General features: G+C 38.7%; 2 protein-coding genes across 3 annotated transcripts in view; both read left to right on the top strand.

Annotated features, from left to right (window-relative positions):
• Nucleotides 1–10,712, top strand: part of mylk4b (myosin light chain kinase family, member 4b) — a 42,815-nt gene extending 32,103 nt beyond the window's left edge. For both annotated transcript variants that reach the window (XM_041791958.1, XM_041791957.1), the window contains exons 5-13: nucleotides 2,453–2,558; nucleotides 3,295–3,388; nucleotides 5,299–5,408; nucleotides 5,508–5,649; nucleotides 6,114–6,184; nucleotides 6,298–6,426; nucleotides 6,865–7,096; nucleotides 9,624–9,672; nucleotides 9,780–10,712. In XM_041791958.1, coding sequence (XP_041647892.1) covers nucleotides 2,453–2,558; nucleotides 3,295–3,388; nucleotides 5,299–5,408; nucleotides 5,508–5,649; nucleotides 6,114–6,184; nucleotides 6,298–6,426; nucleotides 6,865–7,096; nucleotides 9,624–9,672; nucleotides 9,780–9,790 — 944 coding nt within the window. In that variant the 3' untranslated portion in view covers nucleotides 9,791–10,712. The remainder of the gene's footprint in view (nucleotides 1–2,452; nucleotides 2,559–3,294; nucleotides 3,389–5,298; nucleotides 5,409–5,507; nucleotides 5,650–6,113; nucleotides 6,185–6,297; nucleotides 6,427–6,864; nucleotides 7,097–9,623; nucleotides 9,673–9,779) is intronic.
• Nucleotides 10,713–20,765: 10,053 nt separating this feature from the next.
• Nucleotides 20,766–22,538, top strand: part of gmds (GDP-mannose 4,6-dehydratase) — a 263,448-nt gene continuing 261,675 nt past the window's right edge. The window contains exon 1 of the mRNA XM_041791584.1: nucleotides 20,766–21,015. Coding sequence (XP_041647518.1) covers nucleotides 20,920–21,015 — 96 coding nt within the window. The 5' untranslated portion in view covers nucleotides 20,766–20,919. The remainder of the gene's footprint in view (nucleotides 21,016–22,538) is intronic.

Here is a 22,538-nt window from a genome sequence, read left to right as displayed (position 1 = left end):
AAATGTCAGAACATAATTTCACATTTTCAACTTAGCATCTCACAATTAGGACTCAAACTTTTGACTTTTAATTTCATACTTAAAGCATTTCAACCCATAACTTTGACTTCTCATATAATATTTTTAGTTTTAAGGTTTATAATTCTATTTTTGAGTGATATGTTGACCTTTTTAACCACTTATTTTGTATTTTACCTCACATTTTCAACTCCAAACTTTGACTTCATAATCACATAGATTGACATTTTAGACTCACAATTCAAAATTTTGAATCATATTTTGAATTTTAATTTCATGATTACAAATTTTATTTCTTATGTTTACCTTTTAAACTCATGATTTTGACTTCTTTGTAATATATTTGCTATTAAAAAAAAAGTTTTCATGGTTTGACCTTTTTGAACTAATAAATGTACTTTTCTCAGATTGTGAGCCTTTAAACTTATCTTTTTAACTTTTTAAATGTCAGAATCATTTATCAGCAGTGCTGAGATTTTTTTTTCATATTTTATGACTGGTGAAACAGGGTTGACAGTTTATGGTTAAAAAGGTGATGCTGTTAGGCCCTCAGGTTAGTCCTGAATCCAGAATCCAGCCCCTGCTGTGATTGAGTTTGACACCCCTGAACTAAGGCTTTACACTTGTGCTGTGATTAGCACTGTCACCCCATAGCAAGAACGCTCCTGGTTCAAACCCCCATCAGACAGGCCTGTCCTAGTGGAATCTGCATGTTCTGTAGTCCTGTTGTCCTTGTGTATGCATGGGTTTTTTCACCAGGATTCCTCTTACAGTCCAAGGCCATGTTTCTTGGGTTAATTTGTGGTTCTAAATTGCCCGTAGATGTGACTATGAGCTTGGCTGGTTGTGTCAGCCCTGCAATTCACTGGCAACCAGTCAATAATGAATGCAGGGTATAGATCAGGGGTGTCCAAACTATGGTCTGAGGGCCAAATGCGGCCTGCGGTCCAATTCTGATTGGCCTGCAGCAAATTCTAGAAATGAAATGAAATATAGCCCACATTTGAACATGGAGCTTGTGCTTGACTGTATTGTACTTCACAGTTTCAGCGCAAGACGGTGCTAGCATGCTAATTCTGTAAACAAACATTTTGACTACAATAACTTATTGATGCAATTTTTTGTGACTAAACTGAGACAACACTGTACGTGGTAAAAATATTAGCAATCAAAATAATAATATATTGTTTTCTAACTCCCTGGTGAGTTTTGTCAGCAAATAGCAATACCAATAATATTTCAGAGGCTGACCCAGAGGTAGAGAGCGCCAAACAGGCCCACTGATATCTGATTGGTATAGCGTGGTGAATGTGCTGGTCATAACTTGTCCATGAGAGCATTTTGGAGTTGTTGGATTGTGTATTTGATGAGTTTGATGAGGGAAAGCAAAAATTACCATCTGCTTCCATAGCGTAAACTGTGCAGCTGGTATATCGGTCCCCCCAGATCTAAAAATAGCTTGCACCGACAACTAAAGGAAACAAACCTATTACTAAAACTATAGGAATTATGGCAATGGGCAAATTTGCCAAAATGTTGAAGTATCCCTTTAAACCTGATGCATCTTTCTTCATGTCACTGATCTTCTAGACTAGAGACTACAAGACTAGCTCCCTAAGACACAAATCACACTGGAGCATATTCCAGGTTGCCGTAGCAGCATGATTACAACACTTTTTCTCCATCTCAAGATGCTCTTTAGCTTCCAGCACTTTTCAAATGAATAAAACTACAAAAATATGAAGGACGCAGTTTAACTGTAGCCCTATGAACATGCATAAGCGGATGATTTTTGTCTGTAAGTGGTCACTAAAGGTTAGCTAATTTGATCTTGCATGGCACACTGATGAGTTTGGAACTTAAGAGTCCAGTATCCAAGGACTTAGGGAATTGAGAGGACCCATGCAAGGAAACAAGGAGTGCAAGGAAAGGCTTTGAAACTCTCTAACATAAAACACATGACCTTTTAAAAAAAATTCAAAGTTCTTGAGGGAAAAAACAACACTTGTGTAACTGTTTGCCTTCAGAAAACACAGAACAAACATGTATTCTAAGAGGGATCCATCAGGGACACTAGGCCCCCATAGTAGTCCTGTTTTTCAGGAACCTGCTGTTGTGCCATGTTAATGTGCAGCAGACATGCTCCATGTAGACCCGACTCGGTTGTTAGCTGTTGACCTTTGCCTTTTCGTTCCTCAGACTTGGATCAGATCCAGTGTCATAACACCGTGCCTGTCCGAGCGTCACTAACATGTCAGTGAACACAGCTGGCAGAGCAGATAATGAGATGCTGGCATGCTGCTATTTTCAACCACTTTGTTTCTGGGGGGCCTTGACCTCTGCTTCCATCTCAGTCTCATAAACTCTGTTTCCATCACCGAAAAAAATATCCTTATCGTTTATTTTTTCTTCATCCCTTTTTGTTTTTCCTCAGACTCAAGCCCTCCACCTTTAGCACCTTTTGACCATCGGATTGTGACTCCTAAACCCCATCAGATCGCAACCTATTACACCATCAACAGAGATGAGGTGCTGGGAGGGTGAGTAGAGCAGTCCCAACACTTTCTTTTCATGTCACTGCCACGACACATCAGACTTTCATGGTGAGATAACAGAGGATGTCACACCCTGGAAGGGGATGCATAATCGTTTTTTCCAAGCTCTTTTTATTGCCCCCTAAAGGGCAGATGATTGTGAGCCTCAGGAGGCACACTTGCAAAAGAGCGGGGCTCTCTGATGTAATAGACGGGTGCTAAATCCTCACTCTCAGAGCAGAGATTACTCCGCACCATGCAAGCACATTTCTCACATCTCTGACATAATGGCACAGCATATAAGCCTAATTACTGTGTGGCTGAGGGAGATTATTATTGTTGCAAATGTGAAGAAGCTAGAGCTGCAATTAATGAGCTATTTTTAAAAATGAATCCTTAATTGTGTAGTATGTTAAGTCAGAATATAGTTTTAAAAAGCTACTGTGACATTTTCAAAGTTGGGTTTTTGTTATCCACATTAAAAAAAAACATGTTATCCCAATATGAAAACAAAAGGTAAAAAATAGACCCTTTTAGATTTTCAGGAGCTAAATTCCAAAGCAGCTGTGAAGAGAAATTAGCAAAAGGATTTTGCAGAAAAACTGTATTGTCGCTGATAATTTTATGTTGATTGTGTAGACCTTTAAGCACTGGAACAAGCAAATGAAAGTTCAGTTTATGTACGTCACATCCTCCTCTCTTCTCCTAGTATTCATGTATGTTTTTATTTTTCATTCCTTAGGGGGCGTTTTGGCCAAGTCCACAAGTGCACAGAGAACTCGTCTGGTCTGACGTTGGCCGCCAAGATCATCAAGGCCAGGAGCCAGAAAGAGAAGGTACCGTATTGATTATTCCAACAACAGAATAAATGTCACATGGTATCATGAGGACGCCTCTTTGGGTTAATTGGTTGACTTCCTGTTGCATACATCATAATAGATTTGATGTAGGAAATAGATGCAGCTTAGCTGCATTGGGTCTTATTTGCTCTTGGTTATCAGATCGTGATGCTGGAGAGGTCACATGAGCATTGCTCTGTGGTTATACTAGTATTATCACTAAGATATTCAGAAAGCTTGGAGCCAACCAAAGCCTGCCAAACTCACAGCACAGCCAAGTCCTGGCACATGAAACTGTCCCTGACCACTGTCTGTCTGTCTGGCTCCTTTGTCAACTGTAGTTGGAGAGATTACAGCATGTAATACAGTAGCTAACCAAATATGGCTACTTCCTGATGCATGCATTCTTATTCTCTTTTAATTTTCTCCCTATAAAAGTCTACATTAACTATGAATTGCACAGACAGACTGGCTGAGAACCACAGTTGCCCCATTTTCAGCCTGCTTGGCCCTGACTGGTGACTGGCAGGTCCTCTCTTATATTACAGATCATTTTACCAATGCTAGACGCCGGCACTAAAGCAGTTTCATGCTATGCTTCAGTGATAGAAAGACAGCTTTAGAGTGTGTAGAACAGACGGTGTGCTTTACCACACACATAAAACAAAAAGAGAAGAAGAACTGAAATATCTCAGGATAATAAGTCGTTTCCCGTATACTCTTCACCTGAAGTATCTCTACTAACGGCAGATTCATACGTCAGGGCTGCCTGTGTGTGTGCTCCTGCTGTCTCCCTCTCATCTGCAGTCTGGGTGTAGCAGTCCAATATGTAGTTTCATTAATATGTCAGTTATATTCTTATAGAATGGAATAAAACCTCAATGTGAGGACATGGGATTTACAAGACTGATAGAATGAATAGATTAATGAGTGAATGAACAATGAATGAATGGAGAATGAATCAAAATTGAAACATTTTAAACAAATCAAAACAGTGTCTTTAAAGGGGTATTTATGTATCCCTACCCCTTTCTCATTTTTCATGTTTGAGCTCATATTATTGCAACAAATCCTCAGACATATTTACCAGGAATATTCAAATAATCATCCACAGGTTAGTTTCCACCAAACTACTTAAAAATGACAATACCTAATTATTACAGTCCAAATATCTGCCCAAATAAAGTTAACACTCCTAAAACGATCTTACTGCCTCCATACACTACAAAAAACATCCGTTTTGTGCAGTTTGTTTGGATTGGCCTCGCAGAAAATGTTAAATTTTAAACTTGATCATAACAAATTCTAAAATAGGATCAATTTATTTATTTTTTCTAGGGAGCAGAAATTGTCAGTGTTGACCAGAATAAACTGGACTGTAATCAATCATCTTTACCTGGATCATTATATTTTGTCCATACTGCCCACCAGCATTGTAGACAATTTCAACTTTTTATGCAGAAATCTTACCAGCCTTTAAAATATTTTTAAAGGCTGGTTAAAAAACTTAGAAATAGTCATGTATGACTCAGAATAACTGGTTAAATGTGCTATCGTAGATGAACATCTGTCCTGTACTAGAATTAATCAGTTACTCTTATTCTGAAAAACTATTTGTTTTAAGATAAATCATTGTACGATACAAAAAGTATTTGATTCTGCCATAAAAGAAGATGTATTCTCAAAACATTCAGTGATAAAAACAGAAAGTCATATCTGTGGATTACATGCACAATATCTCTAAAATGAACATCTGCCAATAGCAGCAGTGAACTTCCAAAGCTAATACTGATATTATACATCCCTAGCCTTTGTGTATTCTTACTGTGCATGTTTTTCATCATTTTGCTCTGTACTAATACCATTCTGTGTTAACATCTTCTTGTACTGATCTGTTTGTCTCTCAGGATGTTGTGAGGAATGAAATCCAGGTGATGAACCAGCTGAACCACGCCAACCTCATCCAGCTCTACGCCGCCTTTGAGTCGCGCCATGACATCATCCTGGTCATGGAATAGTAAGTCTGACACGTGTGAAAATCTAGCCTGCGTGCTCTCATCTATCAGTACTACAGAGCTAAGAGGCCTTTGTTATTTATCCTGTCTTTGTGCTGCAGTGTGGAGGGAGGGGAGCTGTTTGACCGCATCATTGATGAGAACTACAACCTGACGGAGCTCGACACGGTGCTGTTTATACGCCAGATCTGTGAAGGGCTGCAGTACATGCACAAGATGTACATCCTACATCTTGACCTCAAGGTAAAAGCATCAACAAGTCATCATCAGACCTCAGACTCTAGATTCAGGGGAATTAAGGCAGCTGTGAGCTCTCCAGCATGAATGAGAGGGAAAAGAAAGCCCTCTTGTGGATGCAGCAAAAGAGTCAACTCACAAAAATCAATGCACTCTGTCAGTCAAGAAGGCTGAGATTCAAAACAGTGGCTAATAGGGTAAATGATATGCTAAGCATATGCTTTTCTCTATGTTTGATGACATTAATTATTTCTAAACCAGCCCCTAGTCTTTGGAAAGCATTGGGAATCTCCTTTAGTATGACAGAGAGAATGCTCCAACATTAAAATGCTTTCTAACAGTGCTTTCTATCCTTGACAGTTCTCTTTCTCTTTACTTTACACATCCCAGGGGATCACATATGTCCAAAAAAACCCTGAAATTCACCTTGTTTTTGTAATTGAAATCCTCTTTTTTTTGTTCTCTTTCAGCCAGAGAACATTCTATGTGTCAGCAGAGCAACTAACAAGATTAAAATCATTGACTTTGGCCTGGCCAGGAGGTAAAGATGTATTCTCTGTTTGCATTTAAAAGCTTTGTTGGCTCATCTTCTACGAGAAAACTTCGTCAGCTGAGGAAACGTCTCTCATGTTCCTGCTCTGGTGTTTCTGACAGGTATAAACCCAGGGAGAAGCTCCGGGTCAACTTTGGAACTCCTGAATTTCTGGCTCCTGAAGTCATCAACTACGAGTTTGTTTCATTCCCCACAGACATGTGGAGCCTCGGCGTCATCACATACATGCTGTGAGTTGTGTGAAAATAAAGTACTTGAGTAAAACTTTCATATTTTAGTAATTTACTCAAACATTTCCACATTATTTATATACCAACCAAAAATTACCAATTAAATTAAGATTATTTTTTAAAGTATTTTTTTATGTATTTGATGTAAAACATGAATTAGTATGCAAACGTATGATATGTTTGTTAAATATGAACTGTTCTATTATTGATGCAACTCCGTAAATAACAGTTATAATTTATTATTTTGTGGGATAAAAGTGATTATAGCCACTTTGCATTGTTAGTTCTATTACTTTCCCAGATGTACGATTCTGAATACATTCAGCAGAGTATTGTTACACAGTTCATATGGAATCCTTCTTTTACTATTTACATACGGGACAGATTTTCAAAAAGATATCTGGCTGAATCTCTTACCTTTGCTCTCTGTTGGTCCAGGCTCAGCGGTTTGTCTCCGTTTCTTGGTGATGACGACAACGAGACGTTGAACAACATCCTGGCCTGTCAGTGGAACTTTGAGGAAGAGGAGTTCACGGACATCTCAGACGAGGCCAAAGACTTCATCACCCGGCTGCTGGTCAAGAGCAAGAGCTGGAGGATGAGCGCAGCAGAGTCCCTCAGACACCCGTGGCTGTCGGACCGGAGTCTGCACTATCGGCTAAATCAGAAGGTCATTACCTCCTCTGTTTTTAAACATCAACATTGACGACATACATCATCTGCCTCTAGATCGACCAATAGACAGTTCAGTTGGAGCCTGTGTAGGGCTGTTGCTGAGCAGATTTCTAACACAATATGTAAGGTTTAGATCATTTGTACTCAAATGTCCAGATTTCTAACTGAATTTATTGGGGATTTAGTTACACATGTACATCGTTTTGCAAACAGTGGAGTCATCCCAAGTAGTTATTAGAAAAAGAGCATGATTAAAACAATAACACAGTGGATTAATACTGGGTATTGTCCCATTAAACCAATCAATGTTATTACAATCACATGATTAATAATCCCATTATACGGGAAACAGTTTGGACGAAGCACTTGCAGACATAAGACCACATGCCGAGTGCAAGCCTCTACTTGTGTGTCAATTTATTTTCTTTGGAAAATTCTCGCTTTATTAAGTCTACAAAACATAAAAAGGACACTTAGTGTTTATTAAACCAACTCTCCAGTCCTCTGCTCCTGATTAAATTGCTTAAAGTGACTCGTGTGTTCCAGTTTCCTTTGGATTTGTTTGTGAGAAAGTATCCATTTAAACATCTTTATCAAATTATTTCCTCTATTTACATCTGTGCACAATAGCACATAAAAGATAATAACATTATCCAACATAGCCTGATAATGTAAAGTAATGTTTTGTGCATTTAAATCACATGAGGGAGGCTAAATACATTATTTTTTTCCCCAGTTGCTGATCTTTTTATGATACACAGTATTCATCATAATCAGCTTTGTTGGGCAAGTATGCTTACCTAACAAGGAATCTGACTCTGGTTAGCTTTGCTCTCAGTGTACGGGAATTAAACATCAAATGCAAAAATAATAAATACAACTGAAAAAAGGTATAAAAATTACAGATTGAAAAATGTACAAGCTCTTGTTAGGTATTTTTCCAGTGAAAATAAGTTAATAGTATGTATGCAAGATGTGCAAAGGGTGCAAGAATAGACATAACTAGACATGATCGCAAGTAACGCATAAAATAAACAAGCATTTACATGAGCTAGATACTATAATTCACTTAATTGTTTGGTTCTTGATCCTAGTGACTGTTCTGTAACTGTTAGTTAAATGGACACTGGATGATGTCCAGAACACTTGTTGCTAATATTCAGGGACTCTGGGGTGAAGAATTACCGCGATTTTAAACAGTACAGTATGATGGATTGCATTACACGTAGCAGTTTTACCTTAGAGAAGACTGTAGTGCAGCGCTGTAGCACAGTGCCATCATGTAATGCACAAGTATGAGCTTTTCTGAATAGTCTGTCCTCCTGAGACAAGTTATTAACTCCGCCAAGGAGGTTATGTGATCGGGTGGGTTTGTTCATTTAGGGTTAGGGTTGTTAGTTTGTTAGTTAGTTCGTTTGTTTGTTAGCAACATAACTCAAAAAGTTGTGGATGGATTTTGATGAAATTTTCAGGAAATGTCAGAAATGGTATAACGAAGAACTGATTAGATTTTGGGGGTGATATGGACCACCATCTGGATCCAGGAATTTTTTTAAAGGATTCTGTACTATTGGGAGATAGGGCTAATGGCGGAGGTCTGCGCTGTTACCCCTTTACACCAGGAGATGGCGGACATGAGTAACTTCAATTTCAGCAGCAGTTTTTGGGTGTGTTTCTATTCAAAGTGTTGGAGTTTATAGAGTTTGAAAGACGCACGCCCGGTCGAGGAGACGAGTCGGAGCATAACAGAGCGAAAGACAGCGAATTATAGCGAGAATACTCACAATGCTGGGAGGAATAGAGGACTATTCACCCTCTGCCATGGCTTCCTGTCGTCCAGTGAGACCATGGGTGCATCTGTTGACACCCATAGCGAAGCCAATGCTTTGCCTCACCGTGTTTCCGAGTAATCGGCGAATGCCATGGTGGGGGGCACATGGGGACGGATCCAGGAATTTTTTAAAGGATTCTTCTCTATTGGGAGATAGGGCTAATGGTGGAGGTCTGCGCTCTCCGAACGCTTATCTAGTTGTACTTAAAAATGAGGCCTACAGCTACTGGTTTAGCTTGATTCGTAGAGCAGGCGCCCAAGTACAGAGGCTGTAGTCCTCAACCCTGTGGTCACAGGATCGATTCCTGGTCTTATATAATAACCATTAGGAAAAAATGAGGCCTGCATTGTTAACAAGAGTTTTGTCATCATTTTCACAGCATCTTTACACACAGCCATTGGGGCATTAATTATACAAATGTGCATATTATGCTGCAGATTTTTCCATGATGGTTGTAAAAATGTAACCTATGGCTATTTTTAATTATTTAGATAAATGGTATTACCATGTTACCACCCAACCTTACACAGGATTTACTTTTCAGAATGGAGGCCACTTGTTATCCTATATACCATCCAGATTGATGTTTATTGTACAGACATGTTAAAGATTTGTGACAAATGAACACTAGGGTTTTAGTATGTATTTGCGACAGCATGCACTAATTCACTGAATCGTCTCTGATTGCAGCAAAACAAGTGCCACTCCACACATGCTCCGTCTCCAGAGACAACAACAGGTATCATGAATATTCTGCTCCTAGCTGAAAAACTAGTTCTTTTCATAAGCTTTTGATCTTTACATAATAAACTTTAACATATGACTTTCTTTCTTTTTCTCTCTTAGAAAAACTGTGAGGCCCTCAGCATGCCTTTTGACAATGGAGGGACCTGGGGCCCAACACTGGACCAATGCTGCTGTACCTGTATGGCTACTGGAAACCTTCTCTCTGCCTCACATCCTGGTGTTAGCTTAGCCCTGCAGCTTTATCTCTGACCCTGATTGCATTATTGAACCAGGCATAAAGACACTTCCAGCAGGGTTCACCGTACTGTAGGAGAAACTCCGGAGTAAACCCTCGAGGAGTGAGGACTCTGCAACCATAAGCTGGTGTTGTTAGTGAGGTAAAACCTGATATGCAACTTGGAAACAAAAAAGAAAAAAAACAGAGACTGAAGGCCTGGATTTCTTGTTAAATCTTGTATGTAAATGTGTAAGAAAATACGATCCGTTTGGCGAATGACACACGCCGATCTCCCTCTGTCCTGGTTTGTTGCATGCTTTGCACTTTTTGGTCAATCTCTGCAAATTTTAGCAAAGAACTTTAAACAAATATAGACTGAATGCTTTTATTTAAATACTATATTTTTGTGAATACAAACTTTATTTCTTTCTTTAATTTACAAGTCTTATAAAATGTTTTTTTTTTCTTTCTTGAAGGTAAATGAAATGTTCTTGCTTGGAGTCACGTCACATTAATTTATTTTGTATATAACACCGCTCCACATGCTCTCATTCCCCTAAAAGAGAGAATATCTCAATGACTGAAAGCTGCCGTATCACAGCCCACCTCTCTGGTGCATTTTCACTGTTTTTACCCTCTGCATGCCACTAGCTTGCCTTTGCTTGGGCAGTCTGGAGTAGCCCTCTCACCTTCCATGAAGGCACCACGAACAACAGAAAACTACCTACGATAATTCATGTTTATGACTGAAGTGGATTCTTATGTTCTTTATTTGCTGGTTCTCACCAGACTGTACTTGAAGTGCAAAGCTTTTATTCACGATGGGGTGTTTCTTTCAGGGGGGACAGACAGGATTTCACTCACTGTTAGGGTTCAGTTCAGCTGACAGCAGACATCTTTACTGTCCCGTTCTTTTTTCAAAGAGACGGGGAGCTGAGGAATGTTTGACACTCAGTTGTTGGCTGTTCCACTTGGAAAGGAAAAGCTTTGTGATTTTGAATACTTGTTATTTTAAATTTATGATACTTTTTCAAGTTTTCTTGTGTATTGATGAGACATAAACAAATGTAGAATATGAATAAATCACACTGGAAAACTGCTGCTGTGTCTTGCAGTTTTCTTTCTGAAAAACAAAACTATCAAATCCTCCATGTAGAGCAGGAATGTCAAACTCATACTGAGTCTGGGGCCAGATTTGCTCCGATGAGTAGTCCTGAGGGCTGGGCTATTTAGGCCAGGATTTTGAAAGTCAATTGTGGATTCTGAATTACCTAAGAGCCTAACAAGGTCAATATTTAAACATAAACTGTCAACCTCATTTTCACCATTAGTAAGATATGAAAAACATAAATAACACTGATAACAAATCATTCTGACATGAAAAAAGTCAAAATGATAAGTTTAAAGGCTCAAAGTCTGAGATAAACAGTCAAACTTATTAGTTCAAAAGGTCAAAACATGGAATTTAACGGCAAAATAATGTTTTTAAAAGGCAAATAAATGACATAGAAAGTCAAAATCACAAGTTTAAAAGGTAAAAATATGACTTACAGCACTGATTATCAACTGGCAGCCCGGGGGCCACATCAGGCCCCCCAAAGCTCCCTGTCCAGCCCCTGAAAGATCATTAAAATCAGAAAAGGAGGAAAAGAAGATTTCAACAGTATCCTTTTGCTTTAAATATCTGTAGCTGTTAAACCCATCCCAATTAACATTAAAATAGTTTTGATCTGTTTTTACAGAAATTTACTGTCATAATTAGTCGATATTTTAAAAATGGTTAAGGTTGGCTGAAGTGTTGCAAAAATTGGCCGAAAAAAGTTGTGAAATGAGGTTAAAATGTGTCAAAAAAATGGTACAGGAGGAAAAAAGGGGCAAAAGATATCAAAAATTGGTTAAAATTGACAAAAATAGAGCAAGAAAATAAAGAAAAGAGGCTAAAAAGTGGCAAAAATTGGAGAAATGTGGTAAAAAAATTGATAATGGAGTGGCATAAAGGGGAAAAACATGCATAAAAAGTGGTTTTAAGGGGGGTGAAATCTTTTTCAAAAAAATGGGTTTATGAGGCAAGAAGGGGAAAAAATTATCAATAATGGGTTAAAAGTAGGAAAAATGGTATTAAAGTTGCAAAAATTGTTTAAAAAAATTTAATAAAAGGGGTTGAAAAGTGGCAAAAATAGGAGAAAAGTGGCAAAAATGGATAAAAGAGTGGCACAAAAGGGATAAAACATGTAGGAAACATGGTTTAAAAGGGGTTAAAATCATGCAAAAATTGGGTTAAAGAGGCAAAAAGTATCAAAAAGGGGTTAAAAGTGTCAAAATGGGTTAATATTGGTGCTAAATGACAATTAGGGAGGGTCCATTCTCATGGATTTTCAGGGGTCTGGCCAACCCTGTCGTCAGGCCTGTCTCCTTGTGGCCTGCTGCATTATAGATAATAGGGATAGATCTCACGGGTAATGACTAAAAATGTTCTGTAGTTTAAAGGAAAATACAAATACTACTGCAATAATATTTCAGTTGGACCAAAATGTTAATTTAATTTTTATGTATTTTAAAATTCGGCCCCTAGAGTTTCTGTTGAGACTAAACTTGAAGGTCAAAACAAAAAAAAAGTAAAAATCATTAGTTAAAGTCAGAATTGTGTGATGCAAAATTGAGAATATGAAATGACAACATTAATTTCTTTTCCCAACTTCCTGACTTATTGTCTAACTACTTTTACTCTTTACTTTTTCAGAATTTTTTTAATTTAACAAGGATATTTTAAATCATCAAGGTTAAGTTTAAACATTTACTGGAGGAAATCTGCAGACCTCATACTGGTGAGCCAGTTATAATAGAAAGATCATATGGTCTTGGGGCCGGATAAGACTGTTCCACGGCCCGGATTTGGGTTTGACACGTGTGATGTGGAGTGTTTGTCAGAAACTCATTAAATCAACAGAATCATCTTAATAAATATTTTAATAACCTAATTAAACAGTTAAACCTTTTGAACCTTGAAGAAGTTTGCAGTTACAAGTGACGTGTATTTACATTACAAATATTCGGAAAGGACATAGCATGCCTGCAGGTTCATTCCACTGTGTAGCATTTACATTTAGCAGTTTGAATCAACCCTCTCCACCCATGTTGATAAAGACAAGCAGCAGGTTTGTCCAGATCTCAGGATGACAATAAGCTTGTCTTTAAGGGTGCGTCTGTTTCAGAGCAATTAAAAGATAGAAGAGGTTGATAAGAAGTTAATTTATATGAATCTGTGTAGGGGTGTAGATGAGAGCATCAACCTGGAACAGATCAGTGTTGATTTGGTCCACTTAAACTATGACTAAAAATGTTCATTGACAGCCTTTTTTCCATAACAAAAACTAGACTACACTCTTGGAAGCTGGTGCTGAATAGAATTATATAAGGTTCTTCGGCTTGTCCTCATAGGAGAACCCTTTTTGGTTCCTGTTAGAACCCTTTGTAAAGGTTCCACCTGGAACCTTTCCGGAGGGTTCTACCTAGAACCCAACATAAAGGGTTATACCCGGAATCATCTGTGAAAGGTTCCACCCAGAACCCTCTATGAGAGGTTCTACCAAGAACCCTGCAATGGTGTAGTGGTTTCATTGACAACCCTTACTGAGGGTTCAATCCAGAACCCTTTCACCTTCTAAGGGTTTCATCTAGATCTCACACAGGAAGTTCCATTGAGAGCCCTTTTATATTTCAAGGGTTTCATCTAGAACCCACACAGGGACCACTTTATAAGGGTTTCACCAATAACCCTCTTGTCTTCTAATGGTTGTACAAAGAACCACATTGTATTCTACAGATCAGGCAAAATTATTGAATATCATATATTGTATATTGTGTTCATCCATCATTGTTGACATTGAGAAAACATTCAAACAATTTTAAATGAGGATTTTTTAATTTAAAAATCTTGGAACAATGATGGATAAGGAGGGCAGACTCTCTGAGGACAAGCCAACAGAACAGGAGAGGTTATGTAAGTCCTGGGGGGAACAGGACAGAAGTGAGCAAAGGACCAGTGGAATCAGCAACATGACAGATAGAGCCAGGCACACCAGGCTATCCTCAGCAGGTGGGTTCATATAATCTCCAGCAATGGTGACATAGAAAGGGAAGACAAAAAAAAGACAGTTCGTAGCATCAATACAAGGCATACTTACTACACCAGATGAAGCACTAAACCATCTACAAAGAGTAAAGTAATGCATGGTCCAATGAGAGCAGTCAGAGTATAGGCACATAGTAATGGTGACAGTGGAACAGACTGAATAAGCCTGTCCTCTAACTCCTACAATAAGAGCCTCCACTGGCGCACAATCAGGTGAAAGTGAGGGAACCCCACAAAGTTTTCACATTAATATATTTAAATAAAGTTGAAATACTTTTCATTAAAATAGTCTACCTTTCTCCATAAAGGTCCTTATCTAGAGTCACACTTGCTGAAATAAGATAGTAGATTTAACTTACCTTGATTCTCTGAGGTTTATGATCTTCTGTCACTTCAATCCAGTAATCACCACTAACATGTCACACCTGTTTTGTAGAGAAGGGCTGACCATGTGGTGTAATCCATAGCGAAACCAGTGCTCAGATCCCACAGGGCAACCAATTGGGCAGCCAGCTCCCAGGCCCCACACACCAAACTCCAGCCTTTCCCCTGGGCGACTGGGGTTTGATTCCCAGCTCCAACACCCCTCCACACTGTAGCCCTCCTGCCATCCACACTGAAGGAAAAATAGGTAAACTAATCAATCTCCAAAAGGAAAATAAATTTAGGGCTTTTTTTGGCTCATGAGCTCCTCCCTTCAGGAAGGGTTACAATAGTAGAAAACAAATCTAATATGGTGGCTCAGTAGGTAAGAGCACAGCAGTTCTATTTTGAAGATTGAGGGTTCAAGATCTTCCCAACAGAGAGCACATCGTGTTGCTTAATTATATATTTGCACTGTATTCTTAGGTTAAGTGTTGTACATCATGACTTGGAAATTATCACAAAAAAACAATATCAGAAAAGATCTTCAGCAGACAAATGCCCCTCAACTCAATCCCATACACAGTGTATCTCACATTAGACAGACTAACCTAACCTCATGCCTTGGTGCAGTGTTTAGATGTATTTTAGAAGTTTTAGATGTTTTAGATGTATTCAGTTGTGTTTAGATGTTGCCTGTTGTACAGCTATAACTGTTGGAAATCATTTGTTCATGTTTCTGGTGAATTATTGCTGTTTTTTTTTAATGTTAGACACTTCTGCACCATGAGTGTAGCAGTCTGTTCAGCTGGTCACATCCTGACTGTGGCGATGGCTTCCTGATTGAAAATGACAGTGCAAATATTAAACTCAATGTAAACACAGAAGCTGTGACTGTCTTATTGCTCTATACTTGCTCTCACATTACCTGAGAAGTTTGATGTGAGCTGGCAATTTATAATTATAAATTACTTTGCACTGTGTAAAAACAAAACAAAACAGTGAGTGTTAAAAATTAACACTATGAGAGAAATTAATTTAACACTTTCCAGGGAAAGTGTTATATTTAACACCATGGGGGTTAAATCAACACTGATGATCTGATATTTGATGATTATGATAGTGTTAATATTTTACACTATAAGAGTTGTTAGTTAACACTTTTCTAGTGTTAAAATTTTAACACTTTACAAAGTGTTAATTTAACATTCTATCAGTGGTTCCCATATAAACCCTGGTGGAGTGCTAATTTTAACTCTGAGGGTGTTAAATTTGCAGTTTCAAATTTGCAGTGTGGCTTTGGCTGGCTGGTTAGTGAAGTTGTCTGTCTTGGAGACTGGAGTTCAAGACCCAATGTGGGAACCCTCTGCTTTGCTACACTGCTCAATACATGTATCCATTTAACTATTGTATGGTATGAAATGATGGAAAAGACATTTAAGACTGTGGCAGAACAAGTGCAATGAATTGATAAGGGTATTACAGATACATCTGCATTAAAAATACTATTTGAAACATGGCTAAACATTTGAATATTTGAGGGTGAGGATCTTCTAATACCCATGTTTTCAACAGCCCTTGAAGAACTCCTTCTTCCAAAAAGGGTTCTCTGTATTGAAACAGTTCTTACAGGAACTCCTACTCTTACAAAGAAACCCTTGAAGAACCCTTTTTTCAAAAAAAAAAAAAAAGGTCTTTCAGAAGCAAATGGTTCTGGGTACAACTTCTGCCCTTCAAGAAGAACCCTTTTGGAACCCTTACTTCTAAGAGTGTATGACTAACAAAAACAGATGTGTGATGACTAAAACTGACAAAAAATAAGTTTATTTTTCTTTAAGTTGACTAAAACTAGACTAAAATGTAATGTATTTTTTTGTCGGATATTCAGAATCTGTGATATTTCTCCACTGTGTGTAAATCTGTCAAAAAAAAAAAAAAAAAAAACAGTGCAGCTGTATCTCTTCTGCCTCTCAGCTGGAGAAGGGACCCCAGGTTTGGCAGGGAGTGTAGAACACACTACCATGATTTGTAGGGGTGTTATTCACCAGTATGATACAATATCGACTCTCAGAACAACGATTCGATATTTGCCGATGTCACAAAGTCTGCCATGATTTGATTTTGATTTGATTCGATTTAGAGGCCTGCGGTTGATATCAGACGATATTGTGAACCCATTTACCACAATCTGTTACTTTTTACATAAAGGAAATAAACACAATATTGATACGTTTTGAGAATTTTATTTCCAAGTGTTTAAGGCATTTACATGAAAAACATTCTTTAACAAAGTGAACAAATGCTTATGTTTCACTTTAAAATGCTGCAGTTTTCAGTTTTAAATGCACAGGGACCAAATTAAAGCATAAGGTAAAAATGGCGATGGATATCGATTATTATACTTTCAATCGATTTGACTGAATCATTGCTCAAACAATCGATATGTCAATCCAGATCGCTGAATCGTTACACCCCTAATGATTTGGTACCAGATTTAGCCAAGAAAAGCCAAGTGGCCAAGCTTCTGTGTAGCCAAGTGACTACACAGAAGCTTCTCAGTGCAAAAGACATGAAAGCCAGCTTGCAGTTTACAACAAACTCCATGTGATGATGGCAATCAGGAGGCCGAGGAAAATTTGACCTTGTTTCCAGGGGATTCCATATCTACCCCTCTCTGATTTGCTCGTTCATGATTTTCTAATCGACAGACTCATCGTTGCCACATAAACAAAGCAAACAACAGTGAGGCTGATTCAATAGTCAAACCAAGTGGCAACCTAACCTGACACGCCAGATGGATTTATTTCACACATCCATCTGGTAAACCTTCAATAGACAGCATTTGGGAAAGGGCAGAGCCTTTGAAAAAAAAACTTAGAGGGTGATTGGAAGGACGTTCTATCACATCCTTACAAAATAACTCACTTCTGATCTTTGTTCTTCTTTTAATGAAGAAATGTCGTCAAGTTCTGATAAAACTGGCTCTTCAGCAGCATCCACTCTAATGTCTTCCGCTATAATTGCACTGGTCTCTTGTTGCTGCTTGCTTACATCACCACTCTGCCGCGCTCTAAAGTACTGCCCCTTGTCACTGATTGGTCCTGTCACTTTCTAACCAGGCCCAAACGGTTCAGATGGGAGCTTTGCTCTGGATTCACCAGTGAGAAACACAGAAATCCATCTGCTTTGCAAGATTAGTGGCAACCTCCATGGTTAAAAAAAAATCCAGTGTAGGAAGTGATAAAAGCCACTGTTTCTTGAGTGTCTTCTTGAGTCTGGCTGCAGATGCACCAGAAGTCTTTTGTGCTGCAATTACTCAGCAAGTTTAATACAGTTTGGATGTTTTCGCTCAGACACAATTTCTTTCCTTTTGCACATTTATATTTATATCAGACTTTACTTTCACTTCAGTGGACTGCCACTGAAAGTGCTCAGAGCAGAAAGAGCCTCTTTCATGTGATAAAAATGAGAGCTTGAGGATGACGAAGGCAACAAACAGATTTGTTCACTTATTTGAAATTCATGCATGAATGCAGATGTTTCAAAATCAGTGAGTATTTAGATTTTAATAGCCACAAATCAAATAGCAGTCAAATAAAACTAGATCATGGTTTTTACAAGAGTGCAATAACGGCAAAGTCCACACATGTGAAGGATGAAGGTTTCTGCACAGCAGTGGACTCTCAGTCAGAGTCAAATAACCTCAAACACGCAGTGAGACACCTGCTGCCAAAGCAGAGCAGAGAAGAAGAAGAAGAGCCCGGAGCAGAAACAGAGCTGTGTTGTTCTCTTTTGATCAGGCGGCCTGGATGAGCAGACCGCTGTGCTTCTCAGGACCCCGGGCCTTTGTTTTTATTCTTTCTCTAATGTTGTTGACTTTAGAGTGTAATGAAATCACACCTCACGTCCAGCTGTGCACTCTGGGAAGTTGAGCATTGAGAGGGGCTTTCACAAAGCTACTGACACGCTCAGCTGGAGCAGATGTTGTCATACGTGCTCAAATGTACAAGAAAAATAAGAGATTAGGAGCTGTTCTGAGGGTTTGATGGCTCCTGTTAAGATAGTGTCTCTAGTGATGTGAAATAAATTCCTCTGTCAGAGTCCATAGATCGGGTTCTGCCCTTTAAATTGTGTTTATTTTGCCATTCTGACACAAAAAGGTCAATTCTGTAAGACATGTAACCATTAAAGCCCTGATTTTCCCCTCAAGTTTCCACTGAAGACACAGTTTCCCACACTGTATGAGGGTATCACATGAAGTAGACTGTGTGTTTGCTTTTTCTCACACTTAATTAGTCATGATTGGCAGAACTGACAGAAATACAAACATCGCTATCTGTTCATCATCATTACACAGATTCTTCCACAATAAAGCTGATATCTTGTATTTTTAAAACTTTAGGAACTTTTGCAAAGTTTTACACCAGTTTTTGCAGGCCTGATTCATGCATACCCACCAAGAAATGCATATAACATTGGACACAGTCACCATAAGCTCATCTACTGGGTTTTTGTCAGGGGTGCAACAGATTTTACTTTTAAAGAAACACTAAACTGACCCAAAGTAAGTGTCGACACATGCAAGTAGAGCTTGCATCCATATAAAAGCCACCAGAGTTCCCTTGCTATAAACAATGGAGAGCTAACGTCTTGGGTGGCTTGTTAGCACTATAATGGTGCAGTTTTCCAGATCATTTGTCCAATGATTACATTCAGTCGTACTTGTAAGCTGACATAGTATTCTAAAAAAGGGGGTTCAAGTCTTTCTCAAACACTGTCCTGGGAGGACATGCATCCATGCGTTTTATTTTACTACCTCCACCATGATCACATGTAGTTTGTTTTTTTCTAGAAATGGTCAACATATTATTATGGAAAAGATTTTTTTTTATCCCAAGATAACAGGATTAAAAATACCTGCAATATCCAATATGGAATGTCCGGTTAGGGCTTCCGTACATCATAGACTTTCTGCCACACTTGGCACATGTTCATGACCCACTGAATACAACTCAGCGGCCCTCTTTTAGGTCCTGATCCACCAGGTGAACCACTGAATTATACCAAAGTTTTGAGTACTGGTGGTTTGAGGAATACCTGAAACTCTCCTACTCTTCTCTTTTTGTTATGCAGCTGGTTTTGCATATGTGTGTGACTTAAGCACCTGCTTTAAATGTAAATGAGGTGTTTTCTGATAAGTCCAACCCTGAAACCTGCAGAGCAGAAACCTGGACCTGGCAGACAGCACGGGCGTGTCAGTGTTATGTCTGAATTTTTGTTCACTTTAAAACATCGTGTCTCCTCATCCTTTCCAGTGCTAAATTCATCTTTTAGACCAGTGCTTCCCATCATCTTCGTTCATTAAGACTTATCTAGTTAACATCTCAGTACCCTGAAGTGTGCTTACTGTCCTCCAACACTTTATGTTCATACCTTCTGTTTTCATGTTGAGTGTTGTATTGCACTTTTAACACTTGTTTTATACTTTGCCTGATAAACAGATTGAAAAAAGTCTTACAAAACTATGGGCTGGGCCCTGAAGGTACTATAGGTGGGCTGTGAAAGGTAATTTATAATAACTAAAAAACACAGAAAAAAACCTCAAACATAAATCACGGTTAAATGATCATAAAATTCTTGATTGTATGCTTTAATTTGAAGACTTAGAAGTTACAAATTACAGCCAGAAGTTTCAGCAAAAGTCATCTTTTTATCTTTTATTTTGTCTGGTGCATGGAACTGGTGTTAAGAATTAACTGGTATTGGATTAACTGGTGACACTCATTTACTACTGCAGCTTGCTTTTAGAATATAAGAATTTACCAGTGTCTTCAGAGACAGTAATCCCAATCTTTGTCAAGGGGGGAGGTTCTTGAAATCTCAATCAAGTCCCCCCTTGACAAAGATTTGGATAACCATGACCTGGATGAATGAGAACCTACACAGACATCAGAGACATTAATGCTACTTGATAAAGAGCTTGCTTGGTTGAAAAAGCGCCTCTTTAGAGATATAAGAGTAGAAAATTTAAGTGACTTTGCAGATGCCTGATTGAAATAAAATAAATGACAGCTGATCTTTGTGACCCCACCAAGAGTTTTTGGGTGTTGTTGATGTATCTGAGAGCAAAGCATCAGCATAGAAATACCCTGTTTATAACACAAATACGGTGAATAAAGGGTAAATATTTGAGTATCAGTTTATGATTGAGTAGGGGTTGAGAAGACAATTTTCAGATGCAATTCCAACTCCAGCCATGTCGTGTCGCTGTGATTACCGTCCCCCCATCGCTCTTAGCCAGTCTGTCCTCCTTAAAGAACCCTCCTCCTCTGCTCCCACTTGCTCTCCTCTGATTGGCTGATGCGACTGCCGCTTCCTGATACGTACTGCTGTCTGCAGCGGTGTTTGGTTTGGTTTATTGATGCTGAGGAGGCTCGTCTGACAGTCACTTTGTGTACAGCCGCTGTTTGTCGCGCTTTCTTCTTCTTTTTTTTGCTCACAGAAACTAAACACCCGTCCGGTCAGAGATGGCACAGTGCTCCGAGTCTGCTACCGTCAGCTCCGCGGTGAACGGAGAGCAGAAAGAGAGGAAAGTAGCCGTTATTACCGGCATCACTGGACAGGTAACATGATTTCCTCATTCAAACACGTAGTAGCATCTGTTCACTCTGTCTAAATGAATTAACAAGGTGGTTTCTGTATCAGTGCTGCTATAAAACCACTGCTTTAAAACTCCTCGAGACCGTGAGTTTTATTATAAGAATACATTTGTCTGTAACTGTCGGTGGTGTTTTCAACTGTACCACAAGGTGATACACCTGTCAGACACTTTAAAGATACTTTTCATGCCCAGCACCTTTATCCTGCTCCATTGTTACCTAAGTCTTTTGAGTTATGGTAACTCCTTTCCTTATTTCACAGAAGAAAGCTGAAGTGGTAGCTTGGATTTAGGACTAGACATTTTAGACGCCTTTGCCTGTTTTTCGATACCATAACTAATACAGTCTCCTTTAAGACATAATGGCCTAAATACAGATCTTCAGTCATATTTTAACTAAGTCAAAAAAGAGTGCACTGTCTAAATGGTATAGATAGAGACAGTGCATGAGTTTGATTGAATTTTCTTGGGCACTTGGGAGCCTTAGACGTGTCTTTGTGGCCATACTGGTATCACAGGTATCAATATGATTAATTCTCCTGTAGTAAAAAAGGGCAGCTCTGGTTTCAGCATATAGGGATGTTACCATCAAGATGATGGTTGTGGCACACATCAGCTGAAGAAGACTATTTTCATTATGGCATTTATATATTGCTGATAATTACAACCAGTATATTGTGGCCTGTATCATCTGTTGATATGGACCTATTTTGTATGTACATAAAAGTTTATGTTGTCTGTAAATGTTGTTCTATATTTGCTATAAATTTCAGCTTATGTTGACTGTACATATCAGTCTACACTGGCAGAAAATATTGGCCCATTTTGGCTGTGAGTTTTGGCCTATGTTTGCTATTAATACCAGCCTATACTGGTTGTAAATATTGGCTTAAAATATCTGTCTATCTTAGCATTAAATGTGGACCTCTTTTTATACATTGTAAACCCGGATTTTGTTTCTACTTAAACTTTTAAGTAATCATTACTTATTCTTCCGTGGTTTGTCAGAAAATGTTGACATTACTAAATCAGATTAGTCGTTTGTACTATTCAGCTGAAAGATGCAATGCAATGTTAAGCTGAGATAACTTAATATGTTTAGTACTTTAAGGGGAGGGGCTATTTCAAATTTTTCAAAAAAACATGGGAGAGACTGTCAGTGCATCTGTTGGCACCGGCAGGCAATGCTTCAATCATGACTTTTACACGTGGCGAAGCCAGTGCTTTGCCTCACTGCCTCACTGTGTCTCCACCCCACCAGGGAGGGAGTAATCGGCTGATCTGGGTCATTGTCTCGGATCAGAAATGTCTTTAAAGGACTCTTCACTATTGGGAGATTGGGCTAATGGTGGAAGTCTGTGTACTTTTCTAGTTTTATATTGTGGCAAGCAGTGATGAGGAATGGCTACCAGACAAGTTGAATGAGTTTGACAAGCTCTTGCACAGGAAGCATGAGCAGCTATTATGTATTCTAAACCACAGACGCAG

The sequence above is a fragment of the Cheilinus undulatus genome, linkage group 7 (assembly GCF_018320785.1).
Source record: "Cheilinus undulatus linkage group 7, ASM1832078v1, whole genome shotgun sequence".
NCBI classification, from domain to species: Eukaryota; Metazoa; Chordata; class Actinopteri; order Labriformes; family Labridae; genus Cheilinus; species Cheilinus undulatus.
This window is presented reverse-complemented; position numbering and strand designations above follow the sequence as displayed.